This window comes from Marmota flaviventris, chromosome 5 (genome assembly GCF_047511675.1).
Source record: "Marmota flaviventris isolate mMarFla1 chromosome 5, mMarFla1.hap1, whole genome shotgun sequence".
Taxonomy (NCBI): domain Eukaryota; kingdom Metazoa; phylum Chordata; class Mammalia; order Rodentia; family Sciuridae; genus Marmota; species Marmota flaviventris.
Genome location: NC_092502.1, coordinates 46,458,665 through 46,478,675, shown reverse-complemented (window position 1 = coordinate 46,478,675; position 20,011 = coordinate 46,458,665). Strand labels below are relative to the sequence as shown.

At 39.9% G+C, this 20,011-nt stretch overlaps 1 protein-coding gene across 3 annotated transcripts in view; it reads left to right on the top strand.

The window, feature by feature from the left end:
* Sema6a (semaphorin 6A) overlaps positions 1–20,011 on the top strand; it is a 124,955-nt gene that overhangs the window by 56,832 nt on the left and 48,112 nt on the right. For all 3 annotated transcript variants that reach the window (XM_071612203.1, XM_071612201.1, XM_071612202.1), the window contains 5 exons: positions 7,070–7,207; positions 9,355–9,472; positions 13,772–13,832; positions 14,818–14,880; positions 15,611–15,712. In XM_071612203.1, the coding sequence (XP_071468304.1) occupies positions 7,108–7,207; positions 9,355–9,472; positions 13,772–13,832; positions 14,818–14,880; positions 15,611–15,712 (444 nt within the window). In that variant the 5' untranslated portion in view covers positions 7,070–7,107. The remainder of the gene's footprint in view (positions 1–7,069; positions 7,208–9,354; positions 9,473–13,771; positions 13,833–14,817; positions 14,881–15,610; positions 15,713–20,011) is intronic.

Sequence of the window (20,011 nt, the reverse complement as noted above, 5' to 3'; positions counted from 1 at the left end):
TCTTAATGCAAATACCACTGAACAGTTGGCTCTCGTGGTCCCTGAAGACAGCAGACAGCAAAGGTTTCAACCAGGATCAATGGGCCCAAGTTGTTTCTAAATCCATCTGGGAAGTGTTCTAGAATCTTTGACCGGACTCTGCAGCCTTTGGACAGCAGCATTCCCATGCTGCATTCTTTGAAACCAGGCTGACCTGGTCATTGAAGGACATCTGCTATTTAAACAGTCATTAGTTCTTTAAATTTTTCTATGGTGCAAAAATAATCAGCAGTTTTGATCTCTGTGAGACAGGTGTCCAGCATTCAGCATGCTGCATTTGCCACACAAACACCTGCTTTCCCACCTCTGCCTGGGCAGGTTTGTTACTCTGACTTGAGAGGTGTCCAGTCTTTTTAGCCACTGAAGCAGGCAGCCCCCCTTCTTACTCTTCACAACTGACCCTGTTCTTCATATGTATTGACTTGAAAACATCACCATGAGGGAGGCTGCTAGGATACAAGTAGTTGCACTTAGCACAGTAGTGTCATGAGATAATCAATTCCTCCTAAAACTGTAGTTGAGAAGCATTTGCATCTTTCTATCACCTTAAGCCTGCAATCACAGGCCCATAAAGTGGAATGAGCCTTTGCCTGCCTACATGTTTGGAAGCAACTGTATACTTCTTTTATAGATTTTTATTACTGAAGCCATTAGGGACTTTCAGCTACTCTGTCCACATAAGCATAGAAGCATAGATGCATCAACCTATATTCAGTTATTATCTTAAGTGCAGTTTCCATTTATGCCAGCATATCTCCCACCCCACCCCCGCTCTTTCTCTTCCCCCACCCTCTCTCTCTCCAGCCTTCCTTCAGTTCCCTTTCTTTGATGTCCTGGGAAGGACATAAACTTGGTCATCACAAAGATCCGGGGTTTTAGTCCTGGCTTTCCCTTTTGACTATTATGCTGTAACTTTTTATTAATGGGTCATAAATATTTATTTTGTGCTGCCTGGACATGTTGCCTAATCTCCCTGAGCCTCAGTTCCTCATTGTGTACAGTGGAGATGACAAGGCCTGTCTATCTGTGATGTTTAGACAAAATACCACGCACATGTACGGCACATTCAGAGGGTGCTTGATGAACATCCACTTCCATCTCATCCTTTTCTGTTTGCACATCATTATTTTCCTTTGCACTAGTGTATAATGATTTATATTTTTTAAAAAATCACACCAATGTGAATGTGATTCCTGAAACAGACTCCCCTGCTTCCCCTGGAACCCACTTCCAGAGATAGGAATTTAGTGACTAGGAGGGAGGGAGAAAGGGCATTTCTCCTACTAAAATGGTAGGATACCAGGAGCTAACTGGGGTGGGCCTGCCTGAGATGTTAAGTCCAAGAAAAGCTATTAAAAGGCGATTTTTAGTGTCTCAACTGAGAAACAAATAAACCTTTATGGAAGACCGTGCAGTTTCTGAGATACTAGAGTTAAGGAAACAGAGCTGAAGATGGGGAAACTGAGGCTCAGAAAGTTTAAGCATCTTGTAAAGGTTTCCAGGCATAAATGGGCCAGGTTTCCAAGCCCCTGTTCTACCATCTGCCCTTTCTGTTCTCTGTGTCATTGGCATCCATTTGGTTTCATGAAGAAGCTTTATAAGCAATATAAATTTAAAAATGTAGACAGTCAACCCTGAAAGGAAAAGATGATGAGGCCAGAGAGCCAGAGGAATAAAATAAAATGAAATATTACACTTAGTGTACACCCCAACTAAACTCTGAATATGATCAAGGGGTGACAATAGCTTTCTCTTTGGCCAGGTCCGTGTTTCTGGGACCTGCTCTTGGTCTTGAGACTGAGTGGAAGCAGTATAGTACGCTGGCTCCTCTGCCTCAGAATGACCGGCTTTTCACAGCTTTCTATGCCGTGCCTGTTACCACCCGCAGAGAGCTACGTTCAAGTTTGTTCCCTGTCCCGTGGGCCACACACAACATCACGCATGAGTACATTGATTGTCCCTAGACCTTCTGAAGCATGTACTTGTTAGGGGCAGCCAGGAAAGAGTGTAGAAAACACTAAGCCCTGTTCCCACCCGTTCATTTTGGAAAGCGCACTTTGCTTGCCAAGGTACATTGACTTTTTCTGACCGCTACCTGCCTGCCTTTTTCAGCCTCTCCTGAGTTTCAGATAGTGCCTGACTCAACAATCAAAGCCTGAATATTTCTGTCACCACCTTTCAGGGCAAGGAGGAAGGTGTGGGGATCTTTAATACCCCACCCTGTCTCAGCTAGGTGCCTTATTGCTCCTCCTGCCTCAATTTCCCACCCAGATAGTTTGCCTGGCTTTGGAAATGTGTGACCCTGGGGTGGCTTGGTTCAAGGTCATTCCCTGTATTAATCACTCTTACACACATACACCCTTCTTCACTGGGACAGAATTGCTTAGAATTGTAGGATCTCAGCCTAGAGGAGTTTTACAGACCGTTACATTTCATGTCCTTTAAGTTTGCAGGTGAGAAAACCAGGAGTCAGCCAGTCTGACTGACTGGCATTCTCAGGATTGCACCATTAGCATGCCCTTCCTTTTACTAATGACACTGGAAATAATGAAAAGTTCCTATGATGTCAGTAGAAATTGTACTTTTTAAAAGAATTACTAAAACATGGTAGTGAATAACTTTACTCATGGAAAAAAGAAAACTACCCCCCCATCATCATTTCCTCTTTATTTCAAGACCATACTTAGATTTTTCAGATGTCTATTATTTTTCATATCACTTATTTTCACAATTTTATGACCAAATTGAATATTGTCATGAGATGACAATATTCTGGAAGATATCATTGTGGATACCAAGTCAGACACAGGTTGTGTATGTGCAGCCAGGTCCATGATGCAAGTTATTGATTTTATTTCAGTCTTGAAGTGAATGTGTGGAGTAGCCCAAATGGGTTTTTAAATAAGCAGCATCTGTTCATTTGTATATATAGATGTTGGGTCCCGCAGGGTCTATTTGCTAAGGCTGACACTCAGCAACTTGCAGATGATAGTAAAGTTAAGCAGAATACCTCATGTAATGAAAGCAATATGATTAACCTGGGTGGCATGGAGGTTGCCTTCACAGAGGTGAACAGGTGAGGAAGGCTTTCTAAGACAATGAAAAATGGAGGGAATATTTCCACCTGGAGAGGGCCAGTCCTTGTACTTTGGGCAGCCACCAGTCAGCTTCAGAAGAGTCATGGGCCAGCAAAGTCAGATCCCTGCATTTGTTTTTTGGGGGGAGGGCAGAAATTTGGAGCTCTAAGTTAAATATCCTATTTTTCCCCCTCTATGTTGCTAACTCAGTTTTTTTTTCTCAGTGAGCCAATTTTGAAACGTACCACCAGTTTGTGAGCCCCAGGATCATGTTCCAGGGCAAGATCTGGGGAATAGTTGGGAAGAGGGTTATAGCTCATATCAGGGGTAAGCCTGAGTGGTACTTTGGCTGGGTAGGCTTACCATGGCTTCCCAGACCTCATAGCTTTTTATAAAATTAACCTCATTGATTAGAGCTAAGATGTGGCAATTGGTGACCTCATTCTCTGACTTCATAATCATTTCCAGGTCCAATGACACCCTGTTTGCTTCATACTTGGTTGGCACAATGACCTACTTTTGACAAGGGCATGTGAGAAGTGTGTGTGTGCATGCATGAATGGATGGAAGGTCCAGCTGCTGAAGGTATTTCATTTTAAAACACAATTGTCAGTGGGAATGCATTTGCAGGATTTTCAGAGCCCTTTTGTTTGGTCTTCAATCTGGAATACCTGAAGGCTAGTTTCCTGGCCGATTAGCATTCTACACGGTTCATTTGGCTCATGCCAGCCAATAGTCACAACACCATTTGTGCCTCACAATTCTAATTATTCAATTTGGTCATAAAAACTATTGGGAAAAAATACAGTAAAAAAGAATTTTTGTCTGGGCTCGGAATGCACAGAAAGTCAACATGAATTAATGGACCTAAATAGACCTAAGATTTTCATGAAGCTGATGACCAAATTTAAGAGTGTTGTTAAGGTTTTCTGTGAATTTCATAGGTTGGACAGAGTGGGATTGTAACTTTATAGTAGTGGTGTGGTTTACAAAGGCCAATTCTCTTCAGGCTAAGAATAGTTGCAGACTGAGACAATTTGATGGAAATTTCAAGGATAATAAGCTTATTTTTGAAGTTAATGTTTTTGTGAAGAGACCTTTTATTGACAGTCTTCCCTTATCTAATTTTCTGAATAAATGCTTAAGTCCATGTCATCTTTAGTCTACATAAGCAAGTCACAGACAAGGAAATAAACGTTTGCAGATACCTATGAATATGCTACATGTGAATAGTTTTTTCAAATTTCACAAATTAAACAATTTTGTGAATTGCAGCAGCCCAGATTTTAAAACTCAATAGAAAATTCTTGCTTATTTTTGTTCTCCTCGGCTGCTGAAAGTCCATGTTACCCTGATCTTAGAGAGGAGACCCAAGTCCATATTTTGTGGAATGGGAAATGACAACATAATTGAATGAGGATTCCTTCACAAAATAGTCATTTCAACAAGAAAATACATTGTCTACATATTTACAAGGGTTAGGGTCCAAAGTTGAGTAGGAAGGGAACAATATATCAAAACTTCAGCCGAAGAAAAAATTTAAAGTGTTCACGTGGACCGGCCAGCATAAGCAGTTCTGCCAGAACACTTTTACCCGTGTGATGCACATGTTAACTCCCTGATGATGTGATGATAGAAAGACACATAAAACAGCTATTTTTCCTGGCAGAGAGCCCTCCTGTAAACCTAGAGATATTTAAATGACATATCTCAGCTGTGATCCTGGCTATATGTAAGGATTAAAAGAAGCCATTGAATTGCATAATAGATTTCTTCTGCATGCATTGCTCTTCCTGCCAGCTTCAGGCTTGAGATTTTTGCATCTGACCCATGCAATCTTGCGTTGGAAAGAATTAAAATTGGGGTGTGTGTGTGTAATAAAGTGTAATAAAGCAGTGGGGCTTTGTCTTGTTAGTTTGTGGGACATTTGTACAATGATGAAGGCCATTGTGGAAGGATAGAGACTCATTTGTCATGTTGAGAGAAATTAATCTGAAAACATACATATATATTTTCCAAGATTTCTAAAGGAATGAGAATCAACCTTTTGAGTTTCCTTTATTCTTCCATTACAAGCTGCAAACTCTGAGGCAATGTGCTTTTACTGTAATTCTGCTCTTGAGTTTTCCATAAAATGTTGCCACTTCTTTCTCTTCTCCATATGCTTTCTCACCTAAAGTGTAACAGCTAACTGGTGTCTTGTTTGTTTTACTTACTCCTGTTATTGATTCCTTCTCTTTAATGTTAAACTGAACAGGAGCCCTGAGAAGCAAATGGGGCAGCTCAAAGCCTCTTTCTTTTGCGTTCAGACTCTTCAGATTAGGAAGAACTGGCAAATAAATAAATGAATAGTCTTGCTTTTAACCCGCCTATAAATACATGTTTATGTCTCTTAGTAATGGATTACCCTTGTGAATAAGTAATCATTTAAATTTTAATCTGTGCATCAGAGTTGAAGATATGGAATTGCTTAGGCTTTTCTCTCAAACTCTCTCTTTGATTTTCAAGATAAAGTAAATTAATTAATGTGCACTTTTCAGTTGAAGAAATGATTAAGACCCAGCTGTGTCTGTGAAATTATAAGTTATGATGCAACATAACTCAGGACTTATTAGTGCTTTCTTTTGACAGGAAGAAAAGAGACATAGGTAGCTAATATTAAAATGGTGTTCCAAAAAGCACAAAGTTAGCAGTTTGTTTGCCAAATTAACTTTCAAAGACATCCAGGTTACAAAGGTTGACATTTCTACACGCAAATCTTAAATGATTGATGGGCTACTGTAAAACAGCTTTGTTCAAAAAAGATAATCTTTGGCAGGCTACTTCAAAGACCTCTACTCTGGAATGATGGAAAAGCTTCTTTACAAAAAAAGCTAGAAATCCATTTTATATTAATTTCCCTGATAGATCAATGTGTATTTGAATTATGTCTGAGAATTAGAATTATGTGATATTTATTGTATTAGGAGTCTTTTTTTTTTTCCGTATCCAGCAGTTCCACGTGGGATTTTTATTTCTAAGATGTAGAAGAATTTTTCTACACATAAAGAGCATCTTTAAGAAAATACAGATGGGTAGAACAGTATATATGGCATTTTATTTACTACTGTTTCATGGCAAGGTAGTATTTAAGACTAAAATATATAGAAATAGGATGTTTTTAAATCAGTGTTACTGGTTCAGATTTTCCTTGTGGGACCCTTCACAGAATCTGAAGGTATTTACTTATTTCTTTCAAAATATAGATTGTTTTATTTTATTTATATCTAAGGTCACTATAGAATTAGGCAAATGAGGGGTGAAAATCTCAGCTAAGGGGTTCAGCAGACACTACAAATGAGCAATGGGGTCAGTTGTGTGTGTTCATGCCCTGGGAATAGAGGTGCCATACCTTGGAAATTCTGTCACTTAGGTCAATATTACATATATTCTAATTTTCTATAAAGAAAATGAAAATCTTCATTACTATCAGAAATCTATTTTTTTCAATATTGGCAACTATAAGATTCTGAAAGATCCCAGGCTAGGCCCACAAAATATGTTTGGGAGATGGCAGTATTTGATCTGTATAGACCTGTTAAGAAAAAGAAGCATTTACCTTAACAACAACAAAGTGCTCCCCAGATGTTTACACTTTTTGGAATGCAGCGTTTCCTAAATGTGCAATAGCTGTTGTACAGTGGCCTAAACATGGTCCAGTCATAGGAACTGAGATCCTGTGTTCTGTGTTTGGAAGAAGCTTTGCAAAAGGACTCCAGTACAGGGGAGGAGGGTACAGTGGGCATAGGGTACAGATTTCTCATGGAGAACAGTTATCAGTGAATTCACAGGGGACAAGATATGAGGCAGAGGCCTTTTTGTCTCAAATTATCTTCAAAACCATTTCATTTTATGGAATTGAATATAGCTGACTTGCAAGAGGAAAAAAAAATCCCTTCTTTGCTCTTTGGCAGGGTGAAGTAGAAAAATAAAGTCTCCCCGCTGAACTACTATGAGGTCAGAAGCCTTGCTGCTATATTTCACACTGCTACACTTTGCTGGGGCTGGTTTCCCAGAAGATTCTGAGCCAATCAGTATTTCGCATGGCAACTGTAAGTACCACAAACTTGCTCGCCTTACCTTTCTGCAGACAGCCTGTGTCAGCCTAGCAAATGAATAAATAAATAAATAGGAAAGCAGGCTTAATCGTTTCCACCTGTGTAGATGGCAAAGGTAGATAATCTAAGTCTAGTCAGATTGATGGGATGAGTGTTATGACTCCATCAGATGTTATGAGGACACGTGTGAGCATCTGAAATGCCCCTCAATAACCCTGCTGATGTCTCAGCTACTGCTATGTAGGAGAAGCTCACTATCATCTGAGTGTTGTTGTATTACATGTTTTCATATACAGTCAACACATGGGCATTATTACAAGATATGAATGGAGAATGATTATGTTGCTCTACTTTAGAGAAAAAAATAACTTTTTTTTTTTTTTACTTAGAAATTATATCATTGCTAGACTTGGGTGAAGAGTGATTTTTAATTTACAAAGTACCTATTTAACCACTTATAGCTTTCTTTTGGTATTTGCTTCATTGATGAGGGTAGATACAGACATCATTAAAAATTCAGTTGTCTTCTCTTAAGAGGAAAGTCCTACCTGTGTGTTGAGTGGAACATCCAATTTACTACTTTTTTTCCCCTATTCCCCACAAGACTCAATATTTTATCCCAGTAAAGGTAAAAGAGAACGTTTTCCCCAAGTACCTATTTTTCCAGTAATTTTCCCCAAATACTGAGTGAATCATATAAATGACGTTTAACATTAATATGGGAAACTAATGAGACCCATGAATGCCCAGACTCAATTGAACTCTGGGGGCAGAAAATAGAGATTATTTTACATAAAGATGAGATGGCAAGACTGACACATAAAACAATTAGAGAACAAAAGGTCAAAGGGCATAATTAATGACCAAATTGTGTAGGTTAATATCATCACTCCTGAAATGGCAGAGTTCCCCACACTTAAGATACCAAATAAGCAGCCATTGACTGCCATTTGAGATAAGTTATCTATCTTTGGCACCTCAGTATAGAAGAGATCCCTGCCTGGTGGGCTGCTGAAAATCGCACTTCATTGGTCACTCAAATCTGTGATAATAGAGACATGAATGATTTTAGCACTTCCTTGATGAATGGGCAAATGAAATTTCAGAGTCGTTGAAGGAAAGGCACAAGGCAACCTCATACCAAGCCCACTCGTGAGTAAAATTCACGGAGGCTTTCTAATAACATCCCAACCGCGAGTGATGTTCAGGTACTGCAGGGGTTTAAAGTGTGGGGTCTAAGCATGAATCTGTAAATGATTTTTTAGTTACTATTTACACCCATACACCTCCATGGAAAATACTGCCTTTTAAACATGACTCATCTTTCTTTCCTGTTTTTGGAGAATTGCCAGTGACTATAGGTTTAAAGCAGAGAGATGTTGAGATGTAGGTATTTCAAAAGGTCAGATATTATTACAAATTGCCCACTCTCAGCCAAAGAGAACTGTAGGAAATAAGAAATGTACTCATTGACTGTCCAAGTCGGGGAAAATTCCAGATCACCCGACTGGCTACACTCAGTTTGACCCTATCCTGTCAAAGCCCACATTTCTGTGAGATTAGCCAATTGCTTAACTCTGGAGTGAACTTCCCACAGTTCCTAGAATGCCAACCAACCTAGCAGGGCTGCCTTCAATAGTAGATTATTCCAACTGGACGCCTGTGGAGACTGTATTTTTCTTCTGGCTCCTGGACGAAGGCTTTCGCCTCCAGACCACATTGCCTTTGTGGTGATTGATGGGAAAGCTGCTTTGAAATAGTTTTGTCCCGAGACAAGATCTTTGGCAGCCTGCCCCCTCAGGCTTAGCACTCTACACAAGATGAAAAGAAAACTGGAAGAAAAGAGCACCTTCGTGCAAAGGGTTCACTTGTAAGTTTAACCCCCAGAAATTTCTGACACTCAGAAATGGAAGTCCAGGCTTATTATCATGTGGAAATGAGGTGTAACTTGATCATCCTTAAAGTGCACTGTTCTGTCAGAGTGGTTCCTAAAATAGCAGACTTGTGTGGAGGTGGAAAATGGCGCCATGGTATGAATTAAGCATGGTTTTGTCTTGTGGCCCACCCCCTCCTCACCCTGCCCTGTCGATTCTTGGCTTGATCTGCTTTTTCCTCTCTTGCCCCATCTCTTCTTTTCTCAGATACAAAACAGTATCCGGTGTTTGTGGGCCACAAGCCAGGACGGAACACCACACAGAGGCACAGACTGGACATTCAGATGATTATGATCATGAACAGAACCCTCTACCTTGCTGCTAGGTAAGTGATCTTTTCCTCACGTCTGCCTCAAAGTATCCGGAGGTTCAAATAGTTAAATTTGCCAGCTATGTGTCATGTTTAAGAACTTGAGTCTCCCTAACTGTGTTATTTAATTTAAAGGCTGCTTTAGTTGGTCAAGCAATCACTCTTTCAAGATTTTCTGTGTCTGTTTAACTCTGTGTGGATTTACAAAGAAATAATTGCATATTTTGGAACTTAGCTTCAAATAATCTACTGTGTGTCTTGAACATATATGCAAATACTTATCCAAGCACCCAGCAGTGCTCTGCTTTTTGATACTTATCTGTTAAATTAAGTTGAACGTGTAAATATGTATTACACAGTGTGTCTATAGGTGTGCATTATGAAACTATTTGTATTTTTGCAGTGGATATTATATAAGACTTTGAAAGCATGACAATGGTACCCCCAAAAGCATAATACTATATATATTTTTGAAGGGTTTCTCATTTTTGCCATAGTAAAAAAGAAAAAATCATCTGTGGCAAAATGGCATTTGGTCAGTCTGATATCTTCAGGCTGAATGCATGGTAAGAATATTGCCCAGACAGGGGGTCACATGGATTTGTACTTTTGTTCTAATTCTGTCCTTAATTCAGCTGGACCACAAGTTCTCTGGCTCTAAGTATTCTCTGCAGATGAGAGGTTAGGTTAGCTTAGCTTAATTGAAGTACCTTGGGATTCCAAAAATGTATGGTTTCCCATGTTCTGAGTGTGTAACTCATTCAGAATAACTCCAAATGGATCCAAGTGGGTAGCACTATCCTGTGGTATTCCTCTGTGGTCCTACCTGATTCAGCAAATTAGTCACTTCACACTGGAAAGAAAGAAAGAGAGAGAGAGAGGGAGGATATTTGTACTTGGCTATAAACACAGGTTAAAAAAAAAAGTTATATACTAGCAATCCTTGATTCCTTTAAAGCAATTAGATATTCTGAGGTGATAAGTTTTGCATATTAAAAAGCCATTGGTATGATTAAAACATCCTGAAAATAACCCACATTGGTCACAGGGAGCTAAAATACTTTTAAAAAATGTTTACTTCACAAATACAGCACATATTATTATGTGCATATTATTTATGTCCATGTTTTGTAGATGTATGTTCTTTAGAAATGTTAACTTGTTCAGTGCTAGAAACAAACCAACAAGAAGGAGCTACTCTTTCCCCTCGTGTACTAGTGACGGGGGAATCCAAGGGACAGAAAGGTGAAATGACCATGCCCCAATGATAGAGGCAGGATTTAAGCCAGGGTGGCCTTGCTCTGGAGACTACACTGCCACTCCCTGTCCTGTACTACCTGCAGAGGAAGAAACTACTACCTGTCCTGAAACCACTTGTCCTGGTAATTACCTTCTAGTAGCTGTTGCCCAAGAGCATCATTGTTGTGGGTTTGCTATAAAGCTTCCCAGTGAGGTATCAGCACCTACCATTCAGGTAGCCTACCAGCTCCATATAAATAACTATTTTTAGTTTCCTAAATGTAGCAGGGCTAGATTACATTTGTATCCAATTAGCCAAAGACCAATCAAATAAATGATTAAACATTGGATCTGTGAGAAATAGGTAGACTCAAGATTTCCTGTGAGTTGTTCACTTTGCAATTGAGTCTCTGGGAGCAAAAATGGTCTAACAGGTGGCCTGTGTACCCAGTGATTTAGCATAGGTGTGGGCTGCAGGCCAGGGCAATGGAAGCTTCAGGAGCCAGGTGCTATGTAGACTTGAAAGTGCCTATTATTCCAGCTCATTAAAACCAAGACAGTTTCACCTGAACTCCCCACCCCAAGGAAAGGAAAAAGGAGAAAGAAAAACAGGCTTTTTTTTTTTTTTTAAATGGGCAACAGGCTCATCATTCATTGAAGGTCAAATTTGTGACATCCTACCATTGATGTGTTGGTTTTTCACTCCATAGCCAGTTACTTCCCTTCAATACACACTCTTAGAAAAATTCATGAAGGAGTTCCATGGCTTCTATAATTAGGGGCTCTCCTTTTCACATTTCCCAACATTGCTCTGAGAGATCCATGTTCCTAGGCAGCAAGTCACCCTATTTAAAGTTAAATCCTTCCTAGGCTCAAGCCATGGCAACATAACCCAGTTGTGCTTGATGGAAGAGGGAAGAAGTCTTAGGACAAGTCAGTTTATGTTCAAATAACTGAATTCAGGAAGAGCAACGTATAAATTGTGGGACACACATATGGGAAGTTGCGAATGACCCCCAACCTTGGACTATGGTTGACCATAAAGTGCTATTTTTTTTTTTTTTTTTTTTTGCTGGGACCATATGATCTTTTAGATATCGAAAAAGATTGTAGTTGTCAAAAAAGGGGATTTCATTCACAGAATTCTATTTTAAAAGGTTTCCCAGTTCTTCTAGACAATCGGTGTCAGCAGTCAAAAGCTAAGCCCCTTCCAGAACCCTGGGGACCATGGGAGGCTTGGTAGCAAGAACCCCTTTCAGTTCTTTTTTATTATTATCCACTTTGTAAATTCTTCTTTCTTTTTAATCTCTAAACTACTAATTAACATAAACAGGCCATGCCAAAAGGGGGCAATCTGAGAGCTTTCTGAGGAGTTGCCAATGCATATTAATCAGTTGTTAATTTACAATTCATATATTCAGCTCCTACTTCAGTTTGGAGGGGAGGCTGGGCAAGGAAAGGCTTAGAGCCATCTCAAACCTGATACCAAGTCACAGACACATTCCAATCATGTGCTTGGCCACAGCACCACCATAAAGTCAAGCAAGTAATAAACTAATGCAGTAAACTGCCTTGAAATTAAAGGGCAGGGTGATTATGGCACCCTACTGAAGTTTGAAGAAGCTTCCCAGTTCAGCAGTTTACAAAACAGGCGCCTCATTCTCCCCTTCACCACTCTTACACACACGTTGACATACAGTTCATGAGCAGGCAGGAAGTTGTAAGACTACAGTCCTGCCCCCTCCTTTATTTTCATATGAGAAGCCTGTTTTTTTTTTTTTTTTGTCTGTTATTTTTTTTTTTTAATTTTTTATTGTGGGTTGTTCAAAACATTACAAATTTCTTGACATATCATATTCCACACTTTGATTCAAGTGGGTTATGAACTCCCACCTTCATCCCTACACAGATTGCAGAATCACATCAGTTACACATCCATTGATTTACAAATTGCCATACTAGTGTCTGTTGTTATTTTTATTTTTCTCCATTGTGCTTTTCCTAGAAGCAAACGGATTTCCCAAGAAAGGAAAACATATTTGTGTGTGTGTGTGTGAGACTTGTGCAAATCATTCCTTTCTCTTCTTCTGCTTCTTCTTCTTCTCCCCCTGCCTTTCCTTTTAAGCAATGAGGGGGCTTTAAAGTCTACACAGGAGCCTTGAGGTCCTGGTTTAAAGCTGTGGATAATTTTCCAGCCCCAGGACTTCCTGTATTTAAAAAAAAAGTCAATGTTATTTCAAGGGCAAATGAGCTGTTTGGCTTTCCTTTAGTAGCCCCCCATCTCCTCTGTTGAGTATAGTTCTTTTCTTCTCTTTCTTCTAAATTCCAGACAAAAACGCCCTTGTACTCTGCTCACACAGAAGGGGAGGTTTAAATATAGCCCCACACCTGAGCTGCTGATTCTGTTTCTCCCCTTCCAAGGGAAGATTGGCAGCAAACCATAAAGACAACCAAATTCTCAGCAAAACAGGAAGGTGAGCAGAAGCAAGAAGTGTAAACTTTAACTCAAGTATATTTCAGATTTTAATTGACCATCATTTTGTAAAGAAAAGAGTAGCTTCTGGAAAGAATTTACCTTTATCATCTTCCATCTTGTCAATCAAATCATCAAAGCTAAGACTGAAAATATATTTCCTAAAGAGAGATGGAGATGGAGATTAGCTTTGTTTAGCCTCTCTGATGAACAGATGTAGCATGCTGAATACCAAGCATTTGCAGATATGGAAAGGACACGGGAATCCATCTGGAACCTTTGGGCCAGTTTAATCTCCAGAGTCTTCCCACCTTAGTTGTAGCTATAAAGCTGCTCTAGTTCTGGTGTTAGAGAAAATGGTGACTATGGAAATTGTTCTTTAATGATGTCCCAGGGAGCTAGATGCCATGATATTTCTGGAAGTGTTTCCAGGGGTAGTTCTTGTATGCTAAGTTCTTTCCTTTTTCCAGCATGTAGATGTCATATTGTTAAAAAAAATCATGGGTATGGACTTATCTGCCCTCAATGAGATACATTATTAAGCAGAAAATGACCTGTCTTGATTCTTGTTTGACCTTGTATTAATTTTGCTTTGTTTGTAGGGACCATATTTATACTGTTGATATTGACACATCCCACACAGAAGAAATTTACTGTAGCAAAGTAAGTAGTTTCAAAACCATCTCCTAAAATGGAGGAGCTTAGTGTAGTTTTTGAAGATAATTTATATTTTAAATGCAATGTATCATGGGGATGATGTAGCTAAATTTGGAAGTGGCAATATGCTTTTGTAAAAATCTTAATTTGGGGGTCAGTTAGGATTTAACATGCATTCAGAAACAGGTACTGCATACCATATGTGTGCATATATGTTTTGAAGTTTCAGTTAATTTTCTAAAATCCTTTAATAAAATAGCACCTGATTATCTAGGAAAATACCAATTTTCATAAGATTTTTTTCCTATGAATATATTCCACAAATGTTTCAAAGTTAATGTTTCAAGGTCTTGAAATATGAAGTTTTATTTGACTATTGTGAGTTAGGAACTTGATCATTATGCATTTCAGATAGACATAAAGTCCAGCTTAAGCTTTCGTCACAGCTCCATGTGGGGATATTTTAGTTTATAAAATGTGTGCCATTGAAGTAGGCAATTGGCCCATTAATTCATGTGAAAGAGCATAACCTGAATTAAGTCTTTGTCCACCTGAAGTGAATGTTCCCTTTATGTTTAAGGAAATGACTTCCATATTTTAAGGAAAAAGGCTCCTTTACAAAAAAATTGATTTACCAATGGAAAGGACAAGTGCATGTGTTTTATCAAAATGAGCATAATTTAACAAGTTAATTTGGATTGTTTATGTGAAATTTCCATGCTGTTGTTTCTTCTTCTTCTCTTTCTCCTTTATCTGTAGCTCAAAGAGAAGACCATTTTGTAGTTTAATGAATAGATAGGAGTTCAAAATTAAATGAATGTTTCCATCTCTAATCTTTTGTTGTTATGGTGAATTAATCATGGGGAAAAGGGTGTGGAAAGCTTTCAATAAATATATGTTCAGCTTCTAGTCTCCCCAAGGGAACTCTTACTTCTAAAATCAAATGTAACAACCTCTGGGCTCTAATTGATTTCTTTCTTGATCCCTGCAGAAACTGACATGGAAATCTAGACAAGCTGATGTAGACACATGCAGAATGAAGGGAAAACATAAGGTAGGCAATTTTCATTTCTCCTGCAGCTGCCACTTTGGGTTAAGTTTTTGATGTTATCTCCACCGTGGACTGTGATGTAGTATGCATCATGTGATTCCCTTTTCCCCAGTAATTGCTTTTTCCATCAACTTATTGAAGGCTTTAATTTGCAGAAATAGTTTGCTTTTAATGTGATGAAACATTACAACAGCTGCTAGGACAGCATCATGAACTCCTTAGGCACTCTCAGGATTACGGACAAAAAGCTGGCTGCCCAGGTCTTCTGAGTGCTCTGTGTGATAGCCCACCTCACAGGCAAGGGCCCTGTGGGAATCTGGGGAAGTGCTCATAAAAGGCTGCCTCAGACATGTAGGCTTTTTTTTTTTTTTTTGCCTTTGGTCATATAACAACATAAAAACACACTTCAGCCAGAAGGCTTGTACATCAAGGGACCCCAGAGCATCTGGCATTAAAATTAATATGATGGGAGATTGGCACTTCCAGCTGGCCTTCTTTTTGTGGCATAAAATAAACACACATCCTCCCATTTGATGCCATCTTTTTTTTACTGCTGAAACAATGGTTATCAACATCATCTTTTGGTTAACATCAGGAGTAACTCGAACTTTTAACAGGGCAACTCCTCCACCATTTTCGCCATAACATAGTATGAGCAGATGGTGGGCCTTGGTGACAAATGGATTTCTGTGTTGAATGGACTGGGTACAAAACAGTTTGAATTATTTTGCAGGATGAGTGTCACAACTTTATTAAAGTTCTACTGAAGAAAAACGATGATACATTGTTTGTCTGTGGAACCAATGCCTTCAACCCTTCCTGCAGGAACTATAAGGTAAATGCTATTTGTCTGTTGGAACCACACAGCCAGGAGGTATTTCATAATTTACTGTGATTGTACCCACAGAAACCTAAGAGGGGTAATTTAATACCACCTGGGTTCCTCTCACTTGTTCAACTTAATGTATTGCTCCACATGAGTGATCCTGAGCAGGTTTCTAAGCTTCCTGTTTGTTCAGGATTGATTGACACATCTTTAAAGAGCATACCCTGCAAAGGTAGTTTCTCTAAGACCTTATTCTTTATTGTTCAGAAGTCCGACATACTGACCACGTGGAATTACCATGTGGATTTCCTCTCTGTCTCTCTTTCCCTTTCTCTTTCTCCCTCCAATCCCACAATCTCCCCGCTGAGCACAAAAACACACTTAAAAGGTATCTCAAAAGCATGCCATTTAAAACTGTAGACTTTCCTCTTGGTAAGATTTTCAAGAGCACAGAAATTTGATTCCATTTAACACTCATCTTACTTGACCATGACCTTACTTATATCGGCCTTTATAAAAGGAAAAAAATAATGAATTCTCAGAGTTGGTAAATCTAGTTAGCACGCATGCAGCTGATAGAGGGGCTGCCAAGGAAGCCAGGCGCTCACCAGCTGTGGAAGCAGACGTAGCGATGGTCTAAGGTCGTGGCTCCACATCTGTTAACTTTCCTTGTCCCTTCTGTTTGCTGAAGATTTTACTCAACAAGCATCGAGTTTTTACTGTGGCCAGGCACTGACAGATAGGAGGCTTCCACTCTTAGGAAGCCAGACAGGGAGAAGAAAATTGCAATTCCATGGGCTTGCTGCCATGGGACACAATGCAGAAAATTGCTGAAGCACAATTACCCTAGCCTGGGTGAGGACTTGAGGCAAGCCACAGGAAGAAGGTAGGATGCCTCCTTCTCTTTAGAGTTCCTGGCTGCTGTTCTCATGCCTGGAACACAAATACCCTCAGCCCATAAGAAACCCCGAGGCTCTACAAGGAACCACATCTGGGGTTGTCCAGAACTTAATGTGGTACCTGCCCATCAAGTGCTTGTTAGTTTTTGTGGAATAAACATGAAGAAGGTAATGCCTTACCTTTGCACTAAGGATAAGGAGAAGCTAGCCAAATGAAGGAAGAGGACACTACAAGTAGGTGAGCAGTGTGAACAAAGGCATGAGAAATAGCCATTAGGCTGGAGAAACTTCATCTGGTTCTCAGTTGCTAGAATTTGAAGTGACAAGTGATAACAGAAAGAAGCTAGAGAGGTAGATAGCTCAAAAGATGAAGGCCAGACAATAGATTCAGGATATACTTAGGTGACAAAAATCAGGAGGATTTTAATAATTGATAAGGAGCACAGGACAAGGAGAGCAAGAGCAGTCAAGGATGACTGCTAGGGTGTCCCTTGGATGGGGCAGTTAAGAGAATAAAAGAGATTCAGCAAGGGTGGGGTGGAGGTAGTAAGAATTGGGGGTTTTGCTCTGAATGTTCTAAGGAAGGATGAAACTGGGGGCCGGGGGGCGATGCATATGAGGAATGAACAGAGATATCCAGCATGGAAATAAGCCTTGATTTGGGGAGAGATATAGGGAGAAATATAAATTTGAGTCTCTGCATCATAAAGTACAATCCTAGGGGTATAAAGAATGAAAAAAAGCAATGATAGGCTGGGAAAAGAACCACTGGGCTCGCTGCAAAGATCCTCCTGCCTTTTCTTAACAGAGAAATGAAGGGAGGGTCTGGTTTACCCTCATGCTCACCTTCCCCCATGTGCTTAGAAATGGATACCAGCAGGGCCAGGGTTAGGGGAGGCAGGTGAGGCCCTCAGCTCTGATGCAAAATATACAGGAGGACCCCCCCAAATGCAGTAATTAAGATAAATTTGATTTTTTATGTCATCATTTTTAAAAATCAAAATTAGAATGAAAATGTCTATCGTGAACAAAAGATAAAATTTTAAAATAAAGGCAGGATTCATTAGTTCACAAGCAAGGCAGCCCAGCCAGCCCAACATGTATTCTATCCAATGACTGCAAGCTCAGGTTTCAACTCTACCACTTAATATTCCATCCCTGTTTGTCATTGTTTGGGACTCATTTAGATTAATGCTCCTAACACATCCCAAAGAATTCCCCAGCTAGAAAGCTATCTTTTATGACAAATTACGGGTTTCCTTGGCACTGTGATACACTGGCCACGAGAGGTCTAGCTCATTCTTTTCAGGCATGTTCCATTTCCCATGGTGCCTCACCTATAGTGAGCGCTGTCACCTCAGCTTGTTCTAGCCACACCTGCAGAAACATATTGTGGGAGTCTGGGCCTCTCAGAGCCCACACATGGGTTGCTGTTCATGCTCAGCCCCTGCTATATTCCTAGCACTGTAAATGGTCGTAAGTTACCCCTGGCATTGCTCAGAAAGGTGTTCTCTTGGACTCAGGGCACAGTATGACTTTGCTAATGACATGGGACACAACATATGTGGCTGCAGGGAGAATGACATTCTATCTCTAAAGTGCTTTTTATCAACAGATCAGGACCAAAGATGCAAAGCAAAACCAGTTAACTGGTCTTCCACTGAAAACTTCAAGTCTCATCACAGCACAGAAGTATCCATTTGGTTAGAGTAACTTGAGACAGGAAAGTGACAAATGTTCAGCTTCTTTCTCTGTACCATGGCCTGATTTATACAATTTTTATATTAAAAAAAAAAAAAAAAAACCAGTGTTAGAAAGATTAGAGCCCTAAACAAGATTACCTGGGAGAGAATTTGAATACTATGAACTTGAAGGTATAACTCCACTCTTCATCCCTTTTCCCTCTAGGGCTCTACACCTCTTGAACTTTCTGCAAAAGTCAGGCTGGTTATTTGTATCATTATCTGTACCCTGTGGTGATTTAATTTCCCAGGGGTTGCTGTTAAGTCTGAGATTTGATGACCACTATAAGGATTAATTCTTCATCGAAAGAGGATTTCACTCTGCCATTGTTTTATTTCTGGACTTTTCCAGAGTTATGAACCAATGCATTAATTCTTCACAGCTTCTTGCCTTTGACTAGCTTTAGCTATAACAACTTTTTTTTTTTTTAAGGAAAGGTTACATTTAAAAATTAAAAAAAAAAAAATCCTATTCCCCTTTTATACAGTTTCCCCATTGCTAGGATCAGAATGAGCACTACTGGAGGTGAGGGCATTTCCGTTGCCTCATTGTGTGCTAAGCATCATTTCTGAAGATGTGCCAGACCCACAGACCACAAACTCTGTCACAGTTCAACAGAAAGCTCTTGTTGGGATAAAATATCTGGGAAAGACTTTCATAAAGAATGTGCTGGGGGTGGGGTGGAGTACATTGCTTTAAAGGATGTCTGATTTGCCCTAAAAACGTATGTATGTTTTAAACTCAACTAAGCTATAATTTAAAAACAGATGACTTCAACAGGGCCATCTTCAAGTGATTCCTGATAGGAAAGTCCTGTTCCATCTCTGACACTGGGCTTTAAGGCAAAAGCACAGAAGATTTGACAGCACCGAGTGCTGCTCATGAGATCCTCTCTTTCCTTCTGGGAAACACCTCAAGCTCCTTGATTTGGGGGAAGCTTGATGTAGCACCAATCACCAATGGCCTTTGCATAGATCTGCCCTCAGCACCAGTTTACATCCTTTTAGTTTTCAAATGTGTGGTCAAACCATGCAATTCCCTGATGATAAACAAAGTATCCTTAAACTGTAAAGAAGATTGAACCACAAATGGGTATAGAAACATTAGCGATGTGGAGATCGTTTTCTGGACTTGGTGGTACTAAGATTTTATATGCTAGAAAGATCCCACAGAGTAAGAAGAGAGACAGCATGTCATAAAGTAGGAGCCACTGTGTCCCTGATCAGGGTAGGCCAACCTCTGACCAGCACAAGGGGATTAGTTCTTGGTCACAGCACAGGCAATTGTGGACTAGAGAAAGGGGTTTTTCCTCGAGGCTATGCAGAAGGCCAGGCTTCCTCCTGCTCAGACCTCTTGTAGGGTCCTAGAATCCTTAATATCTGGTGTGGAGAGAGAAAGAGCAAGATGGAGGCCACTGGAAGGTTTTCAGGGTCAAGTCCAAGAGGTGGTATGCAGCCTCACATTCACATTCTGTTGGTCATAGTGTGGTCACATGGCCATGTAGAACTGCAGGGGATGATGGGAAATGTACTTAGTGTGATCAGGAGGAAAGGCAAATGGGATTTTGGTGAACAACCATGGAGGCTTTGCCACACCCACAAATGCTCATGGAGTCAAGTATTTGTATTTCCTTTGGAGAAGTAAAGGTGAATGATAGCTACTTGGT